Source organism: Mus caroli, unplaced genomic scaffold, assembly GCF_978045245.1.
Source record: "Mus caroli unplaced genomic scaffold, Mus_caroli_1 scaffold_5, whole genome shotgun sequence".
NCBI lineage: Eukaryota > Metazoa > Chordata > Mammalia > Rodentia > Muridae > Mus > Mus caroli.
In genome coordinates, this window is record NW_028227260.1 from 72,985,230 (window position 1) to 73,007,998 (window position 22,769).

Sequence of the window (22,769 nt, forward strand, 5' to 3'; positions counted from 1 at the left end):
GGTTGCTGGGATTTGGACTCAGGACCTTCGGAAGAGCAGTCAGTGATCTTACCCGCTATTTAACATATAAGATAGTGGGTTCCGTTATGACATTTTCACGCATGTACTTTGCTCATATTAACTTCCTGCCCCTATTATCATCTTTTACTGGTTCTGACCCTTCTCGTACTGTTCTCTTTCCTTCCTCCTAACAGGCTGCTATTAATTTACTCAGTACTTGTCAAGAAAGCCGATTTTGTTCTACCAAATCTTAAAAAGAAAAAAAAGAAAAAAAAAAAGAAAGAAAAGAACCTTGAAAGTACCCCAAGTACTGTAATCGAGAGCAATTCTTCCGTAGACCGCCAAGGGGCGCAAAGCTTTGTTTTGGTTTGGTTTTGGTTTTGGTTTTCTCCTTAAAGTCCAGACACGCTGAGACAGACGAGGCTCAACAAGACAGGAAATTATGGGAACCTAGAAGCTGAAAGGACTGTGTTTCTGGTAAGACGGCTTTGTGAATGAACGCTTCCGGCAGCGAGCGGTGCCAGAATTCCGCACGTCAGACCAGTGTCCCACGTTCCTATTGGCTACAGTCATGTTGAGAGGCGGGTTGACGTCGGGGTCATACTCTCCAATTGGCTAATGGTGTGCCGTTTGGAGCAAGGGCAGTGTGTAGCAGCAGCAGGCTGCGCACTTCAGTTGAGGTTGGGAATCCGGGCGGAGATCTGTTCTTGGCTCCCCGGGGATGGATCGCGTGTGGCGTGCGTGGGACGGGCAGTCCTTCAAAGAGAACCAGCCTGAGTCGCCGAGTGCCAGGGGTATCGTCGTCTCCTGGCTCAGCAGGGCTGAGTGGGAGCAAGTGACGGTTTATCTGTTCTGCGGTGATCACAAGTTGCAGCAGTACGCGCTGAACCGAATTACAGTATGGAGGAGCAGGTAAGGCGGCCGGGTCAACCCTCTTACCTGGGCGCTGGTGGTGCCTCACTCCTTCCTTGGTCGAATTCCCCGACGGCCACATCTTCTATAACCTTTCCTGAAATTTGCCTTATGGTGCTTCTCTCCTAAGTGCCTGGGGAAAAGTTGGAGCCATGCTCCTGTACTCGTCGAAGGAAAACAGGGCGTACGTTCCAATAATATTTTTGTGTCTGTGAGGTTTAAGTTTTATGTCCAAAATAGAGGGAACCTGAGCCGGGACTAAAAGAGTAGGTTGATATGTTAGGGTGGCTTTCTGGTTCCAGTTAGGGATTGGACTGTCACCGTTTAGGTTAGATTCAGGATTGAGAAGGCTCAGTTCGTTTGATGGGGGCGGGATATAGAGATTTAGGGTTCCCATACCTAAATAATTTGAGCGGGGAGAAAACGGACTGTGTCCACACAACTGTTGATGTCCTGTTCACCCCAGCCAGCTTCTCAATTCCTTTATTACTGTTGGATCCGGGGGACTTGACCCTCTTTTTCCACAGGGTTTTGTATCTCCGTGCACTTTTCAGTATGTAGCGGGGGTATAGTGCAACGACCAAGCTTCTGTGGTAGGGGATGGAACAATGTACAGATTTTTATGATGGTGCTGGATTGTGGCCCTTTAGGTTAGGCAACGAACTGCCCCTGGCAGTGGCTTCTACTGCTGACCTGGTAAGATGCAAGCTCATCGATGCAGCGGGTACCTTGGGCACTGATGAACTTAGACTGCTCTATGGCATGGCATTGGTCAGGTAAGACCTGCACAGGGTAAGACTGGGGCGTTGGCTTTGGGAACTGGTAAACATGGATTTGGGTGCTACCTGAAACAAAAAGCCACGGATGGGTCTTTGTGGGTGAATCAACCTCTGAGTTTTTTTTTTTTTAACGTGGCCATGACTATGTCTTGTTCACAGGTATGTCTTGTCCACACAACCCTCTTTCCCTTTTCCAGAAAGTTTTTTCTCTTCTGTTCTTCCTTCCCTTCTAGAATGTGTAGGAGGTGTGAAATTCAGAATATTTCATACATGTTGGGGGAGGGCTACAAGGATGTCTCTCCCTTTGTCCTCTGTTTCTGTCATTTATCTGTGTTCCCCATATTATTTCATGTAGTCATTTATTCTGACATCTACAGCATATTGTGTTCTACCATATGTCATGATTATTCTAGACCAAATTTGCCAAGACCAGAAGTGTCTTATTTGTCTGTGTTGTTTCCCTTAGTAAATGTTGGGGTGGGTAGGGACTATCCCTGCTCTGGCTGACACCAAGCATAAGAATGGGGAAGTCAGTAGAAAGGTACTTCACAAGGAATTTTGAGTAAAACAGTTTTTTTGACTATGCCACTTATGTCTCTCCCAACCCAGGTTTGTGAATCTTATCTCAGAGAGGAAGACAAAATGTTCTAACCTTCCCCTCAAATACCTGGCTCAGGAGGTATGTGCGAAAGGTTGCATTGCTCATTCTCTTTTTCTAGGAGGGCTTCCTAAGTAGGTCATGGGGTAAGGTATGCAAATCAACTAGTTTAGCTCATCACTACCAGGTACGCCAGTAGACGTTTTAGGCCCTTAGCTTTCAAGTTTTTGGTGGTTGTTAACTCATGAAATAGTATGTTCCATGAGGACATGTGTACATATATTACTGCTATACTTGGTTTTTATTTGCCCTTCTCTGCTTTCCACTCCTATCCGCCCTCTTCTCTCAAATAACCCTTCCTGTTGCGTGCATGTCACACTCCATTAGCTTTCCTTGTTCTCCTTGTCCCTTTCGTTAGCCCCCTTCCTCCCTTGCCCACACTCCTCTTTCTCTATTCTTTGCCCTAAACATATATACACACACATATACAAATTTACATCTAGATTCTGCATGTGAGAAAAATTTTGAAACACTTGTCTTGAGTCTGAGCCTGGCTTATTTTGTTTGCTTCACATACTGATCTTCAATTCCTGAATATACCATACCAGCATTTACTGTTGCTTATTTTTTTTTTAATAATACCAATCCTGACTGGGCTGAGATCAAATCTTGAAAAAGTTTAATTGGTATTTCCTTTTTTGTGTTTTTTGTTTTGTTTTGTTTTGTTTGTTTGTTTTTTCAAGACAGGGTTTCTCTGTGTAGCCCCAGCTGTCCTGGAACTCACTCTGTAGACCAGGCTGGCCTCGAACTCAGAAATTCGCCTGCCTCTGCCTCTCTCTGCCCCTCAAGTGCTGAGATTAAAGGCATGACCCACCACCGCCCCGCTAATTGGTATTTCCTTAATGACTAAGGCTGTTAAGCACTATTTCAAATATTTATTGACCATTCATGTTTCTTTGGGAACTATATATTAGTACATTTATTATTTTTTGGATTCTTTATTATGATATACACTTGGCAGATATTTTTCTCGAATTTTCTAAGCTGTGCTATCTCTTTGCTCTGTTATTTTCTTTGATGTGCAGAAACTTAAAGAATGTCATGTAATCCATTTGTCGAGTCAAAGGATTATTTCTTGTGCTGTTGGAGTCCATACCAGAAAGGTTTTAACTGGACGATTGAATGTCCAGTTTTAAAGACGATTGCTCCCTTATTTCTCGTTACTTGCATTTCAGTGGGCTTAGCTGGCTCTGCTAGTTTGGAGTGGCCCAGTGAAAGCGAGGAGCCTGACCATACCACTGGGTAGGGACACAAAAGAGAGTAGCAGTCAAATGCCTGCCCTCAGGGAGCCGGCAGTCTGAGGAAAGAAACAGCTCACCCAAGCAGCAAAATAAACAAACAAACAAACAAAATAAAAATAAAAAAGCCAGCTATTTCTGGCTTCAGTAAGTATGTTAGTTGTATATGGGTTTGATGGCAGCTGTGTTCTCAAGCCTGAAGAAAAACTTGCTGGAGCTATTGTGAGAGGCAAGGAAAAATAAAGATACCTAGGAAGAAGGAAAGGCAAAGGGAGACCAAGAAGCTTATTAGTAATGCCCATCACAGAAAGCTTTTGAAGGAGAATGGCTGGTGGTGGGGGGTAATTGCCTTTTCTCATGTTAAGACTTCTTCCAGTGAGCAGTAAAATATAATCAGAAACCTTGGATTGTAATCTAAGACTGGAAACTTCACTGGGATCGATGGCCAAGGTGATTAATTCCTGGGTTTCTGCAAGCGTTATTATTTTCTCATGTCTAACTAAACATTATTCTCCACCCCTAATTAGGTGAATATTCCGGACTGGATTGTTGAACTTCGCCACAACTTGACCCACAAGAAAATGCCCCATATAAATGAGTGCCGCAGAGGTGAGTGCTGTGGGTGTGTTAAGCTCGTGGCATTTGGGGAAGAGGAACAAAGAAGAGGATTATACCTGGTGTCAGGACCAGGTGAAATATAGTATAGACTCTTTTTGGTTACAGTACAAGGCTTGGCTTTCACAAGCTTACTGATCATAATGGGGTGAGTTGAGAGGTATGAACCATAGTGTCATGAACTCAGGCATTCTTTTTATGCTCATTTCATCTCGATTAAAAATCCCTGACTTAGGCTCTTCCCTGAGATCTAGAAAAGGGAAAAGACTTGGTTAAGGCTGTGTAAGTAGCTGGTATATCTAGGTTTCAGTTCTCCCATTTACCACCCCTTCCTTTATTTGACACCCATGTCTAAAGCCAGCATTATATCCGCACTCCCTCAACCCCCAGGAAAGATACCAGTGAGCAGGAGAATACAAGAGAGGATATATGCAAATATTGGAAATTTGAGCCTTAGAGCCAAGTCTCTTCCTTAAACTTTTCCATTATGCATACAGTATGAGAATAGAGGCTCAGAGAACTGGGGACCTGCTAATGACTTGCCCATAATTGGTCCTATGGCATATCTCTTGAATCCTGAATCCACCCCTGCCTCTTCTAGGTTGCTACTTTGTCCTCAATTGGCTCCAGAAGACATACTGGAGCCGTCAACTGGAAGGCAGCCTGAAAGAAACCTGGGAGTTGGATGAGGACCAGGTAGATGCAGAAGATCTTGAAGAAGAGGAACGTGAAATTATTGTTGATGATGTACTTGAAGAGATATCAGAGCCTCAGGATGATGACAAAGATGAAGAGTTGGCTGTCGAGGACGATGCAAATACTAAAGGCAATGAAGAGGTGGCTTCTCATCTAGAACCATCTCCAAGACATAAGGAGTTGTATGGTAGGTATTCATGGGGCAAAGAGGGGCACATGTGCCTGGAAACACTGAAGCTTGAGGTCAGTACTGCCTTTTTTTCCTTGATAATTTATTTTCTGTATGCTGTGGTGGAGTTCCAGCATTAAAAAAAAAAAATCACTGTCACAAACTATCTTACGGGGAGAGTTTCCATGGTGAATGGATATTGCATTTGCCTCACCATCTTTTTTGAGTTATATGAAGTAAATAGGGAAGGAATCTGATTGTTGTTCAATTGTTGAAGCAATTCTAGTTGTCAGCTTATAGCTCAAGGTACAGGTAGCTCAGATTCCCAGAGAGAATGACAGGCTAGACTTCCTTCATTGTTTCTCATTCTGGTTTCAGAGAAAGCACGAGAATTGCTGGTATCCTATGAAGAGGAACAGTTTAAGGTTAGTATCCTTGGTGCGATATGCTGTCACCTGTCCTAGCCATTTCTTCCCTCTTGCCAGCTGCCTGAAAGAGAAGTCTTGAGAAAGAATTTGAAATTGGCAAAACATGAGGGAACTTCTCAGAGAATTTGGAAGAAAAGTGGCAAAGCATAAAGGTACTTCTTGGAGAGGGTGGGAACTAGGAAGGAGACCAGCAGAGTCTAGTCTGATGATCCTGTGAACTGATGGAAGAGAGCAAGCAGATAATGAAGTTCATGGACTATTTGCTCTGGTGTAGAGAACTGGGAATGGAGTATAGCTGTATAGCCCTATGATTCTCAAGATGACCAGCAGGTGGGGTGTAAGAGTCCCTAGATCAGATGAGACTTAAGGTCTACTTTTGTAGAAAGGCTTGGAAACCATTTAGGTTCTTTTCTCCCTTTTGCACTGACAAAGTGAAACCTTGGATGACAGAAGGGACAGATTCAGGGTTATATACATAGTTTATGGCAGAACTAGGATGGGAACCTGGGTCTCAACAATTCTCCTGCGACTCATTTCTCCTATTTTCTCTTTAACCCTTTGGCCCAAAGATCTCTGCTCATCTCAAACCAAATGTTTCCAATTGGCACCTAAGTATCAGAACTTCTGATTTTGGGAGCCACAGAGGATTTGGAGTGCGGAGAGTGGGAAAGGGAGAAAATGTAGTTATTTTTAGTTGTTGGGCTTATAAAGGAGTTGTGGGCTCACCATGCATGCTTTGTCCTGTTCCCTTAAGGACAGTGCTGAGGTCCTATGAGAAGAGATCCTTGAAGGGTTTGGGGTGGGGTCCTTGACAGAGTCAGACTTCTGATTAGACTCTTTTTGCTGTCAGGTGCTGGAGAAATACAGGCATTTGCTTCAGGCTATTAAAGTGTGGAATAATCTTTCCCCACGTGTACAATATATCCTAGAAGAACTCAAGAGCATTTCATGGGAGAACAGGTTTGTAACTTGGTAACTCAGGGTTGCCTATTCTCTACAGTAGAGGGTAATAGCCTCATTGAAATTGGGTTTCAAGACAAGACATAGTTGGTGATGTAGATCTGTAATCCTAGCTACTTTGGAGGTTGAGTAGACAGATTTGCAAATTCACAGCCTGGGCTACAGAATGAGTTCAAATCCAGTCTGGGAAGCTTAGTGAGATCCTGTCTCAAAAATAATAGTTGAGGGGGAAAAAGAAAACTGGCTGGGATCATGCTTGCCTAGCATGTGCATTGCCCTGAGTTCAATTCCTAGTACCAGAGAGAGAGCCGTTGTCATGTTCTAGCTAACTGATTTCTCTTGTAGGAAATCCTAGAGTTAATCCTCCTCCCCTAAGCGGTGATTATGTCTTCTGTATGATCTGCCTCCAACCCTGCCAGCTACCAGGTTGCCTATTGAGAGTTACTGAATAACCCGTTATAAATGCCTGTAGTCATGCAGTCCCTGGCAACCTTTTCCCTCTGTCACATGAAATGTGTCACATGGAATGTGACAGACTTGACAAATAGAAAAATGCTTTTGATATATAACACTTCCCCACCTGGTCTGTTTTTGCAAACAGCTCTTGGAAGATGTCAGCATCTTTTGGGTAATCCTGGCCAGGCAGAGGACAGGTCCTCTTGGGGCATGGCTGCTGGAAGCTAGGCTAGGTTCCCTCCTCTCATTATGGCTGTGAGTTGCCCTGCCCACAAACAGTGTTCAGTTCAAGCAGAGTAGGCAAGACTTGTTGCTTTTGTGTATTCTGCCTAAGTTCAGTTTGAAAGGGCTTTGGAGAACTTGCTGCCAATAAGCGTGGAAGACGGCTTGGGGGTGTAATGGTCAGTGGTAGAGCAGTGGCCTAGTACTCACAAGGCCTTATTTTGACTCACAGTGCCAAAAAGAAGATAAAACAAAAAACTATGGAGGCTATGCTGGCCCTATAGTAAAGGAAAGTTAAAAGAAATCGAAGATGCAGAGTTGCAAAGAATCTATACTAGATCTGATATAAGTGACTTTGGATGAAAGCTTGCCATGTAAGCTGGGACTCCTCTTGTTTTCTTGTCTTTATTCCCACAAGACTAGTCCCAAAGGTAATGGTGCTGGGTTTGTTTGTTTGTTTTGTTTTTGAGACAGGGTTTCCCTGTGTAGCTGTGGCTGTTGTACACTAGGCTGTCTCGGAACTCAAATATCAATTTACCTGCTTCTGCCTCCCCAGTGCTTGGATTAAATATCTATACTCCACGATGCTCAGCTCCAAAGGCATTTCATTAGCGTTTACCCATGCTAGACTTGTTAGCTATACCCTTCAGCAAAAGTTGGAGGGACAGCTTCCCCAGCAGCTGGGAAAAATTACTTCTGTGTCCTACATAGTAGTAACTGCCTCTGTTTGCTGAGCAGGCAGCTGGTAGGTTACTTTAAGTTTTAGGATTTTTATCTGACGAGATGAGGGATGAGTGTTAGGACAGTTGTTTTCTCATCTTGCTCTGCTGGATAGAAGGAGCTGACTGACTGTGTTGTCATCCCACTAGATACTGGGACATCTTGAAAGCTTGACTCTTGCTAGACCTAGTCAGCTAGGAGAGGCTCTTAGCAAGCCAGGAGCTGGAGATTTCGCTCTTGCTGCTTTAGGTTTGAGCTAGCTGAAGTTGAGAAGTCTCCCCTGTTGATGATATTTCCGACCCCTCTGACTTTGATTTGGGTTCTCTGTAAGGAGGCCTGAGTCATCTCCAGACAAGCAGTTGCATACCTAGTTGTTTGACCTCTAGGATGGAAAAGAAGGAGGTACCCAGCGTGAAGGCTAGAGAAACAGACGGGAAAAACAAAAACAGTGGAGGAACTGAGGTCTAAAAGCACTTGGCCATCTCAGGCATTTCATTTCTTCTGTCAGTCTAGGACTTTTATGCTGTGCTTTGAGCTGTTCAGTCACCTCTGCTCTCATTTCTGGGACTTAGATCACCACATGCTTTGTACATGAGTGTTTAAAGCCTACTGACTCCAGACTCTGACTCAGTCCCTGTCCCAGGAACCTGAAGCCTAATAGCTTTGTCTTCTGATTACTCTCCACCACTGGCACTTTGGCCATTTGAACCAGAGGTATTAGCTGTTCTTGAAGTGTTGCAGGAATAGGTGTCTTTTTGTCAGTTTCATTCTAGTGTGCCTTTTTGTTTTCCTTCTTGGTACTGGGAATTAGACTCTGGCCCTTATGCACAATATGTTAAGTCTTGTACCACTGAGGTACTGCCATATTCCAGACCCTTAAGTCATTTCAACTTTAAACAACCAGTGAGGCAGTCCAGCGTATTTGGAAAGGTCACTTTTTTTTTTTTTTTTGAGACTCATTTTTCTATATTACCCAGGGTGGTTCTGAATTTAGTAATGCTCTCGCCTCAGTCTCTGAGTGTCCTGAGTAGCTGGGACTATAGGCATGTGCAACCATGCCTCTCTAAACTAACTGTTTATTTGCCTTAGGGATGCTGTGCTGGATGCTTTTCTAGATGATGGTTTCCTCATTCCTACTTTTGAGCAGTTGGCAGCTTTGCAGATAGAGTATGAAGGTAGGGTCCTGGGTGTTCACTGAAACCCTAGGGTTCTGTGTTTCTTATGTGCGAACTCCAGAAGTAGGCTGGAGTGTGGGGTGGGGTGGGGCTGAAATGTCAGCCCTTTTGGCTGAACAGAATAGGTAATCCTGCTGATGTGTCCTGGGACTTTTTTAGGTGGCGTTGAATCTGTTAAGGTGGGTTGGAATGGGTAGGTGGGGTTTCTTAACACTGTTGTTGTGCCTTGTCAAGTATGATTTAGCCACTAGCTAGAGAGCTAGAACAGCAGCATTGGAGGGGCCTTGAGAGGTCATCTAGTCCAACATCCTCATGTTACAGATGGTCAAACTGAGGTCCAGAAAGGGGAAGTTACTGAACCAAATTCACACAGTGAGTTATTGACGAAGCTGAAGTCAGAAAGAGTTCTTTCTTTTATACTTGGTTTTGTATCAGTTGTTGTTTGCCAGACACTAACTGGTTTCTCTCTCCCGCTCTTCTGCTCTCCTTCCCTCTTGTTCTGCAATGGCAATTCTTGTTGTTTGAACTTGGGCGTGTCTGTTCTCTCTCTTTGGTGTGCAATTTTTTCTTCTCTTCTGCCTACCCCTCTTGCTGGCTTGTTTTGGTGCTCTCTTATTCTCTTGATCTTGGTCCCATTGTCCTTCCCATCCATCAACTGGTATCCGTCACAAACCAGAAAACCTCGACTTGAATGAAGTGTTGGTGCCAAAGGCCTTCTCTCAGTTCTGGCAGCCCCTGCTCAGGGGCCTGCACTCCCAGACCTTCACCCAGGCCCTGCTAGAGAGGATGTTCTCTGAGTTGTCTACCGTGGGGAGCACTGGGATCCGGCCTACCTACATCCTTAGATGGATCGTTGAACTGATCGTGGCCAACACCAAGACTGGTGAGGAAAACTAGCCCTAGTCCCAGGGGCCAGGCATCCCAAGGAGAAGCATCTGCCAGTGTCCTCAGCTCTGCCTTTTAAAAGTTTGAAAAAAAAAGTTTAAAAAAAAGTTTTAAAAGTTTAGAGTTGCCAAAGAGTGCTGCGGGAATTAGAAAAATCTCCCTTTTCCTTTTTCTTCTCAATGCCACAGAAAGGAGGCACTCTGGATGCTTTGAGTAGTTAGAAATGACAGGGTGGGAATTTGGGGAGATGAAGAGAGATGGAGCCTAATCCCTTTTGAGGTTGAAGAATGGGTGAAGGACCCACATGCTTCTTTCTCCTAAGCCTCTTTGTTTTCTTTCAGGACGGAATGCTCGGCGGTTTTCTGCAAGCCAGTGGGAAGCAAGAAGGAGCTGGAGGCTGTTCAATTGCTCTGCCACCCTTGACTGGCCGCAGGTGATCGAGTCCTGCTTGGGCTCACCTTGCTGGGCCAGCCCTCAACTCCTTCAAGTGTAAGTCTTAATTTCAGTTGGTAAGAGGGTATGGCCCTGGAAGGCTCAGGGCCTCTCCGTATTAGACTGGCAAAATTGGAAAGCTTTTTAGTGATGACTAACTCCATATCCCTTCCAGTAATAAGATGAGAGAATTGAGTCTGGAAGGTGGAGGGTAGGATGCTGCTGCCTATAGTCACTCAGTGTAAGGCTTGGCTAAACTGAGTCTAGTGGGAGAACGCTTAGCATAATGGCCTGCACAGAGCAAGTGTACAATAAATAGTAGCTGGTGTTTATTAGTGGACCCAGGTCTTCTGGCTCCAAGCCCAGTGCTGTCTCCTCCATTTGCTTCCCTGAGTATACCTTTGAAAGTTACTCAATAATCCCTAATGCCTTCTTAGCAAAGCAAAGGTTAACCTGACATTTAGTGATCTTTCTGTTTCTGGACTTACCTATCATGGTAACCATATCTCTTTGGAAGACCCCTTTACTCTGTTCTCTCCACGTTGTGTGGTCAATTGCAATTTTTTTCCTTTTTGTTTTTTGTTTTTGTTTGTTTGTTTGTTTTATTTTTTTGAGACAGGGTTTTTCTGTATAGCCCTGGCTGTTCTGGAACTCACTCTGTAGACCAGGCTGGCCTCAAACTCAGAAATTAGCCTGCCTCTGCCTCCCAAGTGCTGGGATTAAAGGCGTGCGCCACCACTGCCTGGCTGCAATGTTGTTTTGATTCCTGTAAATACCCATGGTTGTCTTCTTTTCCCTCTTCTCTGTCAGTTCCTGGCCCTCAGCCCTCATTCGTCTGGAAGCCTTTAGTACCTGATTCTCTTCCTGCCTGCTAAAGCAGTATTGGTTTTGAACAATTCATTTGACCCTTGCATTTCCTCAACTTCAGAGATTTTCATTCTTCACTGTATACAGCAGCATATTTTCATTACTCAGAACTTTCCTCTGAAAGCTGACAGTCCAGTATCCCACTCGGTGGCCACCGGGTCTTGTCCTTTTGGTTTCTGAACTTCCTATCCCGTGGCAGTACTTTTCCCTTGTGTCTCAACCTCCTTCCCTTTCTTTCTTTCCTTCCCTTTGTTTCCTCATCCTTGTCTGTAGTTTATTACTTCACACTAATCCTCTGGCAGTGTCTGCCTTCCAGCCTCTCACATTGGGACTGATTTCTCTGCTCTGGGGCTTTGCATTCTTCAGCCTGAGTAGCTGAGTTCTCTCTGAGAATCACATAGCACTGCTCATTGTGACTTCAGTCCCTTCTCCTCTCCCATTTCACCCTAGCTTCCTCCAGTGTATGAAGACATGTACCAGGTCTCCCTCAACCTAAGGTTGAGCCCTCTTGAGCTGATCTGTCTATATAGCCACACCGCCAATCTTAGTTTGAGGTGGTCTTGCACTGCATCCAAGTCTATTCAGTCTGTGCTCTGGAGGCAAGTATGCCAGCATTGTTAAGGCCCTACCTCATTGTCTCCTTTGTTTAGCTGGTTACTACCCATTATGAATGTGTCTGATGTTTGGGTTGGTTTTTTTTTTTTTTTCATCTTAAAAGAGTAATAACAACCCAACGTAACATCTGCTTCGCCCATGTGTATTGTGTTGGAATTTTTTTTTTCTTTTCCCATCTCCAAACAATGGTTCTCATCTTGATTTTTTTTTCTCATTCTTTTTCCTCCTTAACCTGCTGCAGTTTGGTTGGTACTAAGTCCCAAAGCTCTTGTGACCTAAACATCCAAACCAGAGCTCCTTGTTAATCCCTATATCTGCTTCATTAATGCTGGATGCCACACCCTCCTAGAAATGCCAGTGCTTCTTTCTGGTGTATATAAACTGTTCAGCCCATATCTCCTTACTCTAGTCTTTTTCTCTACAGTTCCATTTCTACTGCTCAACTGTATGCTTAACATCTATCTGCCTTTGGATGGGCAGTCCAAGTCCAGAGCGATCCTCCTTAACTATTACAGATCTCACTTGGTGGTAGCACAGCCTAGCCTGTCCTGTTGACTCCTGAATATTTCACAAGGTTGATATTTGTGTTGCCCTGTCTCCTCACCCTGCCCATGTGTCTCCTTCCCTCTCCTAGACTAAGCTTTACAAGGGCAAGAGCTCTGAATTAGCTATCTGTAGCCCAGCACATCACACAAATCTAGTCTCCATACAGGCCTTGGTAAATGCCCTTGAACTGAATGAAATATCCTCTTCTATCGGAAGGGGATGACCCAGCGTCTGAGGAATGAGTGAAGTGGGGGACTGGATGCAAAAACAGTGTCAGTTTTGTCATCCATCTATTTGATCCAAAAGTCTTTCTTTAACCCTTAGTGGTATCTGGGCTACAGACATATTTATAAAATAAAAAATGTGGCCTTACAGACAAATTCAGCCAAGGCAAGAGCTCCAGGAGATGGGACCAAGCTATAGAGCCACATTGCCAGATGTGTGAGCCCCGGACTATAAGTGACATGAATAAGAAACTGGGAATCAAATTAGCAGTTTCTATAGGAGTCAGGCTAGAATGTCAAAGGAGAAGCATTTGAGCGTTTCAAGGAGAAAAACAACCCAAAGCTTCAAAATATAGAATGGATATAGGATGCCTGTGTACTTGGGAGGGAGTGAAAAGAACATGGAGAGGCTTGGTTAGATGACCTTCAAGATACTTTCCAATCCTAAGTGCCTGCAGAGTGGAGAAATCTGAACAACAGAGATCTCCTAACCCAAGCATAGCAGGGGGATGTGACACATGCCACTGGTAACAGTGGCTCACTGGGTATGATTCCTTGTGCACAGATCCTACCTTTCTCAGATAATCAATGAATTTAGATTGATTCATCCATTTACAGAGAGGGAAATGGAGGGGTTATGCCTAGGTATGCTGTACATTGGCTAGGGCCAGAAATCCCTGTAGCCGGTCCTTAAGTCTGGAGTTTTCCCTAATATTTCACATAGATTGAACTCTGGCAGAAAACTTCTGTTACTGTGTGAATACACAACTCTGGTGAGTTTTTTTTTTCCTCCCAAAGGAAAGAAATATAAAAGATGCCATGGATAGTTAATTATCAGACATCATGCTTTTTTCTTAAATAGGCAATTTCCTTTAAGTATAATACATTTTTATAGATAAGATATCTAGGGACTGAGGATTGGTGTACCTTAAAATCATGGTGGTTTGTTGATAATGGGATGAGAATCTGGCCTTGAGTTCTGTGGATCTAAATAAACTCCACTTTCTTTCCATCAGCCTACACACATGGCCTCAGTCCCAGGCTGTGACAGGCACACTCAAGGAGGGGAAGTGCATTTTATGACTCCTCTCACCATAGCACCTAATGGGCAGCCTGGAAGCTGGGGATGGTGGGTGGGTAATGAACAGCAGTGACAAGGCATCTTGCCAGCGCCAAATGCCTGGGGATATTTATTATTAATCACACTAATGGACGACCGGGAGGGGAGAGGAGGATTTCTTCCTGGCCTTTCCTCACATAATGTTGTTAGCATTTCAGGATCTTCCTCCAGCCAGGAGATCAATTCCATTTGAACCAGTGTCCTCTTGGAATATGAAATGAGTCCTGCCAACAGGGACTCCCAGTCTAGTCAGTAGATCCCAGCTCTGTCCCCAAAGACACAAGTGACCAGTCTGCATGCATGGCTTGTGTTCCCTCCACAAAGCATGCATGCTTCACACTTGACACTTCTAGAAGGATGTGCCCCATTCCTCCCTCCTGCTATGTGCCCGACAGTGCAGGCTACCTCTTAGAGGCCAGGCTCTGTGAAGTGTGCTCACCCTCATAATCCCTAGCAGCTCTCTACCCCTTAGCGGTTTTGCCCTTAGCACCATCTTGTATGTGCACAGTATTGTCTTGTTTAATACTCCTCTGTTTGACCATCTCCATTGGTCAGCAAATTGGGCTCTGCCGCTGTGTGTCTGTCTTCTACAGCTCCCTCCCTCCCATGTCTCCCAACAATACCTGAGGTCCACCCTTACTAACTGGTTTGGATTGCGAAGACGAAGACAGGTGCCTCCATGATCTTCTTGCCTCTAGGCTGCCCTGCCCTGCCTTGCCCTTGTCTTCCCTGTAGTTAACATGGTGATCTTCAGAAATGGCAACTTTGCCCTGTCTTCGGAGTTGGCAGGTATCCTGTGCACACACTTCCCTTCTCAGCCTTTTCTTCCTCCAGTTTCCTGACACAGGCCTTACCCTTCAGCCAGGCTACTCTGGCCACAGGCAGTGTGCACCCTCTTGCCCCTGGGCCACCTGGGCCTCACCTCCATGAAGCCCTCTCCCAGTCTCTATACCCTCCTTGTGTTCTCTGCTTCCCCTTAGCTCCTATAGCATCCACAGTCAATTCACAGTGCTCATCAGGTCTCCCCTCCACATTGGCTTTGTCTAGTGGACTGCTGCTGTTTTCCTTCTTTTCCTCCATTCCAGGCTGGGCTGTAGCTGCTTCCATAAGGAATCACACGCTGTATTCCAAGCAGAAGCAGCCAGCACACTGCTCTCCATATCCTTGGCCCCCAGGACAGATTCCTCCAGTTTTCTCCTGTTCTCATTTCCAGCCTTGCATGCCTATTAGCTCGTTTGTATATTTATGTAGTGTTTCAGTGCAGACTAGTAGCTATCATTAATTGCTTACCATTATGTGCCAGGCACTCTTCCAGGCATTCTATGTGAGCTTTCTTATTTCTTACTCCCAAGAACCCTAGAAATTGAATTCTGTTTTTCTCTTCATTCTAATGAGAAATACTAAGAAGTAAAACAGAGATGTACCAGAGAGCTGGTTCAGCATGCATGGTCTTGTTGGATTTTGCGTTCTATCTGCTCTTTTGTGCTGCCTTTCAGGGGCAGGTGTGAAATTCAGTGAGCAAGTTCAAACTCCAGAGTGTTGAGCTATGAGGTAACTTTGAGACACTGACCTTTTTCCTACTCTGTCCCTCTGTTTGCTTAGAGTCTTCAAAGCCATGGGACAGGTCTTGCCAGATGAAGAGCAGGAGAAGCTGCTGCGAGTCTGTTCCATTTATACTCAGAATGGAGAGACTGGCTTGGCAAAGGCGATTGAAGGTTCCTCCTCCTCCTCCACTGGAAAAGCTCCGTACACACTGGATACCTTACATGAGGACCGACAACCACCTGGTACCAACTGTGAGTCCGAAGAAAGTATTCAACAGAAGGAGCAAGGCAACCTTAAGGATGTCAAGCAAGAGGAGAAAAGGGAGAATGAGGAAGAGGAGAAGGAGCAGGAGGAGATGGAAGAGGAGGAAGAAGAGGAGGAGGAAGAGAAAGAGGAGGAAGAGGAAGAGCAGGAGCAGGAAGAGCACCAGGAGGAAGAACAGGAGGAGGAGGAGGAAGAGGACCAAAAGGTCTTTCAAGATCAGATGGAGGCAGATGTTGAGGAAAGTGATGAGGTAGAAGAAGAGGAAGAAGTAGATGATGAAGAAGAAGATGAAGATGATGACTATGATGATGATGATGATGAAGACAGGATGGAAGTGGGGGGCTTCTCTCTTGCACAGGGATCCAGTGTTTTTGAGAATACTAGGACCACGTCTCGGAAAAGAGAAGCACTGCAGGGTTCAGCATGGCAAGTAAGCTCTGGTAAGTAGTCCTTAACACCCACTTTTATTTTCTTCCATCATTGATTCCCTCCATTCTTGATGGGCCCCTCCTCTCCTTTCTGTCTCCCTCTGCCTCTCCTCCTGCCTCTCTTGAGATTGAGTGTCAGTGTAATCTCAGACTTGAGATCCTGGGGCCTAAGCCTTCTGATTGCATACCCCAGTATCCTGACAGCTGTAACTCTGTTTGAAATGAAGACTGCCTGAAGATCGCCCGTCTTTCAGCCTCCTGAGTTGGTGAGGTTATAGTTTGATACTACTATGCTCCGCTGGCCGACCCTTGAGGCTTTCCTTCACTCTAGAGACTAGATAAGAAAGGAGTAAGATGTGAACAGTATATGGCCAAGCCTCAGAGGCAACTGGATACAAGAATGGCAACTGGCTTTCCTCTTAGGTTGGAGTATGTAAACATCAGGGACTACTGTCAGACTGATCGCTGTTTCATATAAGTAGCTGTGTGTGAGTCCTTACTGGGCAGTAAGAGCAAAGACATGTGAAAGGTGAGGAGTAAAATATATTAGATCACATGCTTTTATGTACACTCAGTGTGGTAAAGCTGGGTTTTGCTATGTGTATTCAAACCCAGGGCACTAAGTCAGAGAAACTGGGTCAAAAGAAAATATGGAGTGGTTCAGATTTTAGATGTTTATCCAAGTCTATGAAATTGAAGCTCAGAAAGGATACAGGGAAGTTTGGTGATGGGGAGTGAGAGCATCAATCTGCTCCACTGAGGGTCTTCCTTTGAATGACTTCATTTAATTTAAGAAGGAGGAGCCTCAAGGGAGGCAGACATGGAGCAAGTAGAACAGTCACAATGGGGTGGTACGTGTTTTTATGTAGATGACCACCAGAGACAGGGACATGACTCATGTCCCTGGAGAAGGGAAAGGAAGTAGCTGAGCTCAGTGAGGAGTAAGATATAATCAAACATGAGCTCCTGGGGAAAGCTGCAGCCCTTGCCCTACGAGGACAGGTGTGGAAGTGTTGTATAAAAACTCAAGTGGGAGTGCTAGGGGTGAGTGAGCATACTGTATGTATGTGTGTCTGTCCACACCTGATAGGGAAATTATGACTTAGTGACAAAAAAAAAATCTCTTAGGGCAAGGAAGGCTGAAGTTGGGGTTTTTGTAAATAGCAAAAAAGAGAGGAATTGGTACAGGAACAGTTGTGTCTGTGGGGTGGGGTGGAGTGGGGTTAGATGTGGGTATAAGAGAAAAGTTGAGGCTGTGAAAAGAATCTCAAATAGGCCATAGTGTATATATTTTCTGAAGAGGAAGCAGAATCAACTAAAAACCATGAGATCTGTGTGTGTGCCTCTCTTCCCTCCCTCTGTGCATGCGTGCATGTGTACATGTGTGATGACATTAAGATATCTGGGGTTTCCACCTATAAATAAGTTGTAGGAGGCAGGAAGTGGAGCAGGAGACATTCATTGGATGGAATGTGTGTGCTGTTCTGCATATCCTTGTGGGGTAGAATATGTGGTGTTCTTTCTGTGCATTTGGGGGACTGATAACCTTGTACAGAGCCTAGGGAGCATGTTACCTGAGTCAGTATCTTTCCTTAGGTATGTGTGTATGTATCTTTGGACAAGGCCACTAAGAGAGAATATGGCATTCAAACACATTATGGGGGGTATAGCTGCATAAACAATTTCAATCACTCAGAATCCTCGGTATTGGTGGGTATGGAGAAGGCGTGCTGTAAGAATTCTGTGATTTCTATTAATTTATGCATTGCTACATCTGAAGCTGTCCATGTTTATGTGGAGATCTACCTAAGAAGAATGAAAGAAGGGACAAAGATGTCTAGCTATGTGTATGTGTGTATAGTGTAAGTATCCAAGGATAAGAGTTACAAAGTGCTAAGATGTACAGAGAGGTGTTTTTGAGAAGTGGTACCAGTGAGGACAGAGCCAGGGGATCTGCAGAAAGCCCATGTTGAATTGGCTAAGAGGGCTGGGTAGGTAGATGGGGGGTATGCCTGTGTACTAGTAGGAAAACCAGCTTATCAACCCACTTTTTTCTGTAAACATTATTTGATATTTTAAAATTAATCTTTTAAGTTTTCGTGAAAGTATACACTGTATGTTAAACATATTCCCACCATATCCCCTTATCCTCATTTCATAACTCCTCATTCATTAGTTCACCTCATTTCCCTTGATAGTTAAGATTTCTACATTAATGCCTAACACAGTACATATGCATCTTTATAAGACCTAGAAAGCATAAATGAGATAAAGCATGATATTTGTCTTTCTGAGACTGGCATACTTAATGATTTTCTGCAGCTGCATCCATTTTCTTTCTGAGAGCTGAAAAAAACCTTTGATTTTATGTATATCACATTTTCATTAGTCACACCTCTGTTCTTGGATATCTATGTTGGTTCCACGACTTTATCTACTATGAGTAATGCTGTATAAAGCATTGATGTGAAAATATTTGTGTGATATGTTGATTATAGAGTCCTTTGGGTAAATACTCTTGAGTGGTCTACCTGGGTAGAAAGGTACTCTGAGTTTGTTTGGGGGGTTTTGTTTGTTTTGAGAAACCCCTATCCTGACTTCTACAGTGGCTGGGCTGGTTTACATTCCTATCAGAAGCCTATCAGAGTTCCCTTCCTATATCCTTACTAGCATTTATTTATTGTTACTGGTTTTCTTAATGTCTGCCATTCTGACTGAGGTAAGAATCTCAGTGTAATTTTGAATGTGAGTATAATTTTGACTTTTCTCCTCTTTGTTCTACAGAAGATGTACGATGGGGTACATTCCCTCTAGGCCGGCTACCAGGCCAGACTGAGGACCCAGCAGAGCTTATGCTGGATAATTATGACACCATGTATCTTTTGGACCAACCTGTAATAGAGCACCGGCTAGAACCCCAGAAGTCCAAGAGTAGGTGAGTACCTGTGGCAGCGGGATTTCTCACCTCTTTGATTGCTACCTTCTGAATAAGAAACAAGTGGGGAAAATAAGTCAGTGGCTGTGCCCTCTTAGAATTTCTTTACCCTAGTGTAGAGAATTGATGAAGTCGCCACACAGATGATTTGACATCCCTTCCAGGTTGAGACCAGTTTGTGTGCAAGTGTGTGTGTGTGCATTGGTCTTTGGGCCATTGGAATTGAGAGTCCATTCCTGTTCTGCTTGCTTATTCCCTAGGAGATGACTTGAACTCCCTTTTACATGAGCCTTCTGGGAGAAGGCTCTAGAAGCCAAGTGTCCTCGAATCAGATGAATAAAGGAGGTAGCTGTGGAAGCCAGTTAGAAGTAGAATTCTGTTGCAAAATATTTGATCACACTGTTAATCCTGAGATTGTATTGAGAAAACCTGTTTCTAGTTGTGGTACGGCTCAGCCATTAGCACACACCTTTAACCCTTCATAAAGACAAACTGAGCCAGAGAATAAAAAGGATCCAGAAGATTAGAACAGATTGCTAGAGTTAGTTTGAGGCCAAGCAGAGTAATTCAGGGAGGCCTAGAGAGAAGCCAGATTGAATCAGTTAGCATGGAAAGAAGTTTGAGCCAGAACACCTGAGTTTACCAGCCAGCCAGAGCTCAGAAAGAGCTAGAAAGGGTGAGCTTATTCAGCAGTAAGTCTCAGAGGCCAAAAACATTCTAATTCTAGGCCTAGATAAGATTGTTTGGAGGCTGGAAGCTTCTAGGACTAGGCCTAGATTAGCAGATGGAGGCAGTAAACCTCAGAGATTACAATTACCTCAGGTGAATAAGTTACTGTTACAAGATTTCATTGTTAGAGGCTCCATTCTCTTCCAGCTAGCCTGACCATAGGAAAGCTTGGCCAAGTGAGTGCTCGGATATAAAGGGGAAGTGTTGCTGGTAGACCGGGTGACTTGTCCCAGCTTGTCAGCCCTCTGCCATTAGTCATTGACAGATGAAATGCCCACCCTTAATTCTTTCCTCAGCCTCACCCTTGACTTGGCGATGTGACTTTGGGCAAATTATTTCTTACTCAACTCTGGATCTCAGTTTCCTTGTTTGTAAAGTTATGGGTGATGGGAATGGGTGGGACTAGAGTGCTTCTAAGTGTTTTTCCACTACAGTAGTATAACTATACATCTGCCTGAGTGAGTGAAGGATGACACCTCATCTAGTTGGAAAGTCCTTTGACCTACAGGAAGCAGGGACATGAGTGTATTTGAGTCAGTCAAATATTAGAGATAGAGGGTACTTCAAGCAGTCTTAAACTATGGAGTGGGGTTGGGACATCTTATCTCTATATCCCAAGCCTCACCTTGAGCTGTTAACTAGTTATTAGATGTGGGAGGGATCCAGCCAAGTCTTCTTTGGGCCCCTAAGCTCTAGGCCTTGGAAAGAGGCCCTGCTGAGGCAGCCTCTTTATCTTCGTGGGGAGAACTTTCAAGAGGCCCCGCTCTGCAGGCCTAGTTTCTATACTGCAGTTCTGCATAATGCTTCATTTTAGTTCCACCCTTCAAGGTTTTTTTTTTTTTTGGGGGGGGGGGCAGGCTGGGAGCAGAGCCACACCCTGGTTCTCATCTGAAATCACTTGTTAGAGTAGCTCCTGGCTCTTCTTTATAAAGACAGGCGGGAGGTTGGCCCTTCCCACAGGCACATACATGCCAAGTTCCCTTAGCTTCTGCAGAGTTTAGAGCTGTCCCTGTCCCTGACCAACTGCCCATTCTCTCTGCAGCACTCTGAGCCTATGTTGTGGTGGCAGCAATACCAACTCTAGCAGTAGCAGCAGCAGCGGCAACATGGAGGGCCTTCTCTGGAACCAAGGACAAATGCATGGGCTCAAAGCTGGCCTGCAGCTCTTCTAATGGCTGTCCTGATGCAAGTGTCCATGTAGCCCTGCCATTGGCACAGCTCAGTCCAGAATCCACCCATGGTACAGACTGGACAACCTGAGAACAGATCAGCCTTATCAATTCAGCTTTTTACCACAATGGAAATCTGAATGATTTTTTCCCCCATTTTCTGTAGTGTTTTAAAAAATAATAAACAGCTTTTTGTCATGGTGTTTGTGAAATGAGGGTAAAGCAGTGTAATTCCTCCTTTACTGTGTGGCTATTCTAAAGATGGTGAGATGGTAACAAGGCTCTTGAGTAGAAGTTGGATCCTGAGACCTTTGAAGTATACCAATTCTGATTCTCTCCTAGCTAGACTGTAGGCATATCTTCTGCCTGGCTCCTTAAACTTATTTCTGTATCCCCCTCCCCTGTAATGTGGGCAAGCCAACGTAAAAGCATCAGTGATGGGCCCAGAGAAGAGGCATAGCTGTCTATGGAGCATGGTGAACACCTGAGGCTTGGGGCTGTGTAAGGATGGGAGCTAGGGAGAGGGAGGAATATACAGTTATTAGTGAGCAAGAAACTGGAATTGAAAGCTAAAATATGTCACACTTTGTCATTCTCTGTCCTTTGGCCTAGAAAAGAGACAATATATCCCTGCAGTGGGCTTTGGAGCTTTAAGAACTACCTTAGTGATGTCAGAATTCCATGAATCCATTAGCACAACAGACTTTTCCCGTGTAACCAAGCAGGTGTTGACAAAGCAAGCTGTGCATTGCGTTAGACAAAGGATTTTTCCCAGTGCTTCTCTTCCCACAATGATAAAGGTTTCCTGGCATATTGGAGAGTTGAGGCTGGAAAGATTCTCAATGAACTTCTAGATTAAACCGGGAGAAGGAACTTGGAAATATGAGGATTCATATATTGTGGTCTGTGGGGGATGGTGCCAGCAAGCTCTTTACTGCATGTTTGGGGAACTTAAATGAGACTGCTTTTTTAAAGATTAGTTTTTCCACTAGAAAACACTTTTGAAAATAATAGTTCTGGTATGGTAGCCCCTACATCCACCCCCACCCCTGATATATGTACACTTTTTACCTATTTTTTCCAGATTTCCTTACCCCTAATCTAGTCCCCAACTATTTTTTTTGAGAGCGTTTCCCTGTGTAACTGAGCTCTTGGCTATCCTGCATTCACTTTGTAGACCAGACTGGCCTCCAACTCAGATTTTTCTGGTGCTAAGTCCTGGGATTAATGTCGTGCGCCACCACTGCCTGGATTAGTCACCTGCTTTTTAAGTGCATGGAGATACTGAGACAGACAAATGAGAGGTAACTGACCTGTGGCCAAAAAGCAGTTGCTAGGTTGGTAGATCAGTATTTTCTTGAACATCATCTGGGTTCATATTAGAAGTGCAAATAATTAGATCCCACTACTGACATGAATCAAAAAGGTTGGGAATAGGTCACAATCTATGGTTTTGACATAGATGCTGATCTGTATGAATACATCACTTGTCAATTAAAAAGCCTATGGCCTATGGCTTATGGCTTAGGCAGGAAGTGGAAGGTGGAATATCTGGGAGGAGAAAGGATTCTGGGATAGAGCCAGGCTTAGGAAGATCTGCCTGGGCAAGTGTGAGGAGAGGGACATAAGGTACCTGAGCATGGGAAGCAGCCGTGTGGTAGAATGTAGTTTAAAACAGGGCCATTTTAGTTACAGTTTAGTAAGAGAAGAGCCTAGCTATATGGCCAAAGTATTTAAATATATTTTGAGTTTGAATCTTATTTCTGGGAACATGGGGTTGGGAGGAAAAAAACAGAACTATAACTTCAACAAGATGTGATTATTTTGTTGCAAGGTGGAGTTTGCTGAAAGACAGGTTCCAGGCATACTCTAGTACTTGACTGAAACAACCTTGGACAAATCATGCCATAATCTGCAGGATATTTATCTCATATGTAACAGGAGAGATTAGAAAATGGCTTTTCAGGATCTGGGAAAATGGC

General features: G+C 44.3%; 1 protein-coding gene across 2 annotated transcripts; it reads left to right on the forward strand.

The window, feature by feature from the left end:
- Window positions 1-633: 633 nt before the first annotated feature.
- On the forward strand, window positions 634-20,999 carry Las1l (LAS1 like ribosome biogenesis factor). Of its 2 annotated transcripts, XM_021153140.3 has the most exons (14): window positions 634-912; window positions 1,563-1,688; window positions 2,301-2,370; window positions 4,115-4,196; window positions 4,804-5,085; window positions 5,446-5,492; window positions 6,346-6,455; window positions 8,943-9,028; window positions 9,350-9,400; window positions 9,705-9,911; window positions 10,255-10,402; window positions 15,320-15,966; window positions 18,739-18,889; window positions 20,661-20,999. In XM_021153140.3, the coding sequence occupies exons 1-14, from the start codon at window positions 722-724 to the stop codon at window positions 20,788-20,790; spliced, it is 2,328 nt and encodes a 775-aa protein (XP_021008799.1). In that variant the 5' UTR covers window positions 634-721; the 3' UTR covers window positions 20,791-20,999. The 2 variants fall into 2 exon arrangements, with proteins under 2 accessions (XP_021008799.1, XP_021008800.1); XM_021153141.3 differs by lacking the exon at window positions 9,350-9,400.
- The last annotated feature ends 1,770 nt before the right edge of the window (window positions 21,000-22,769 follow it).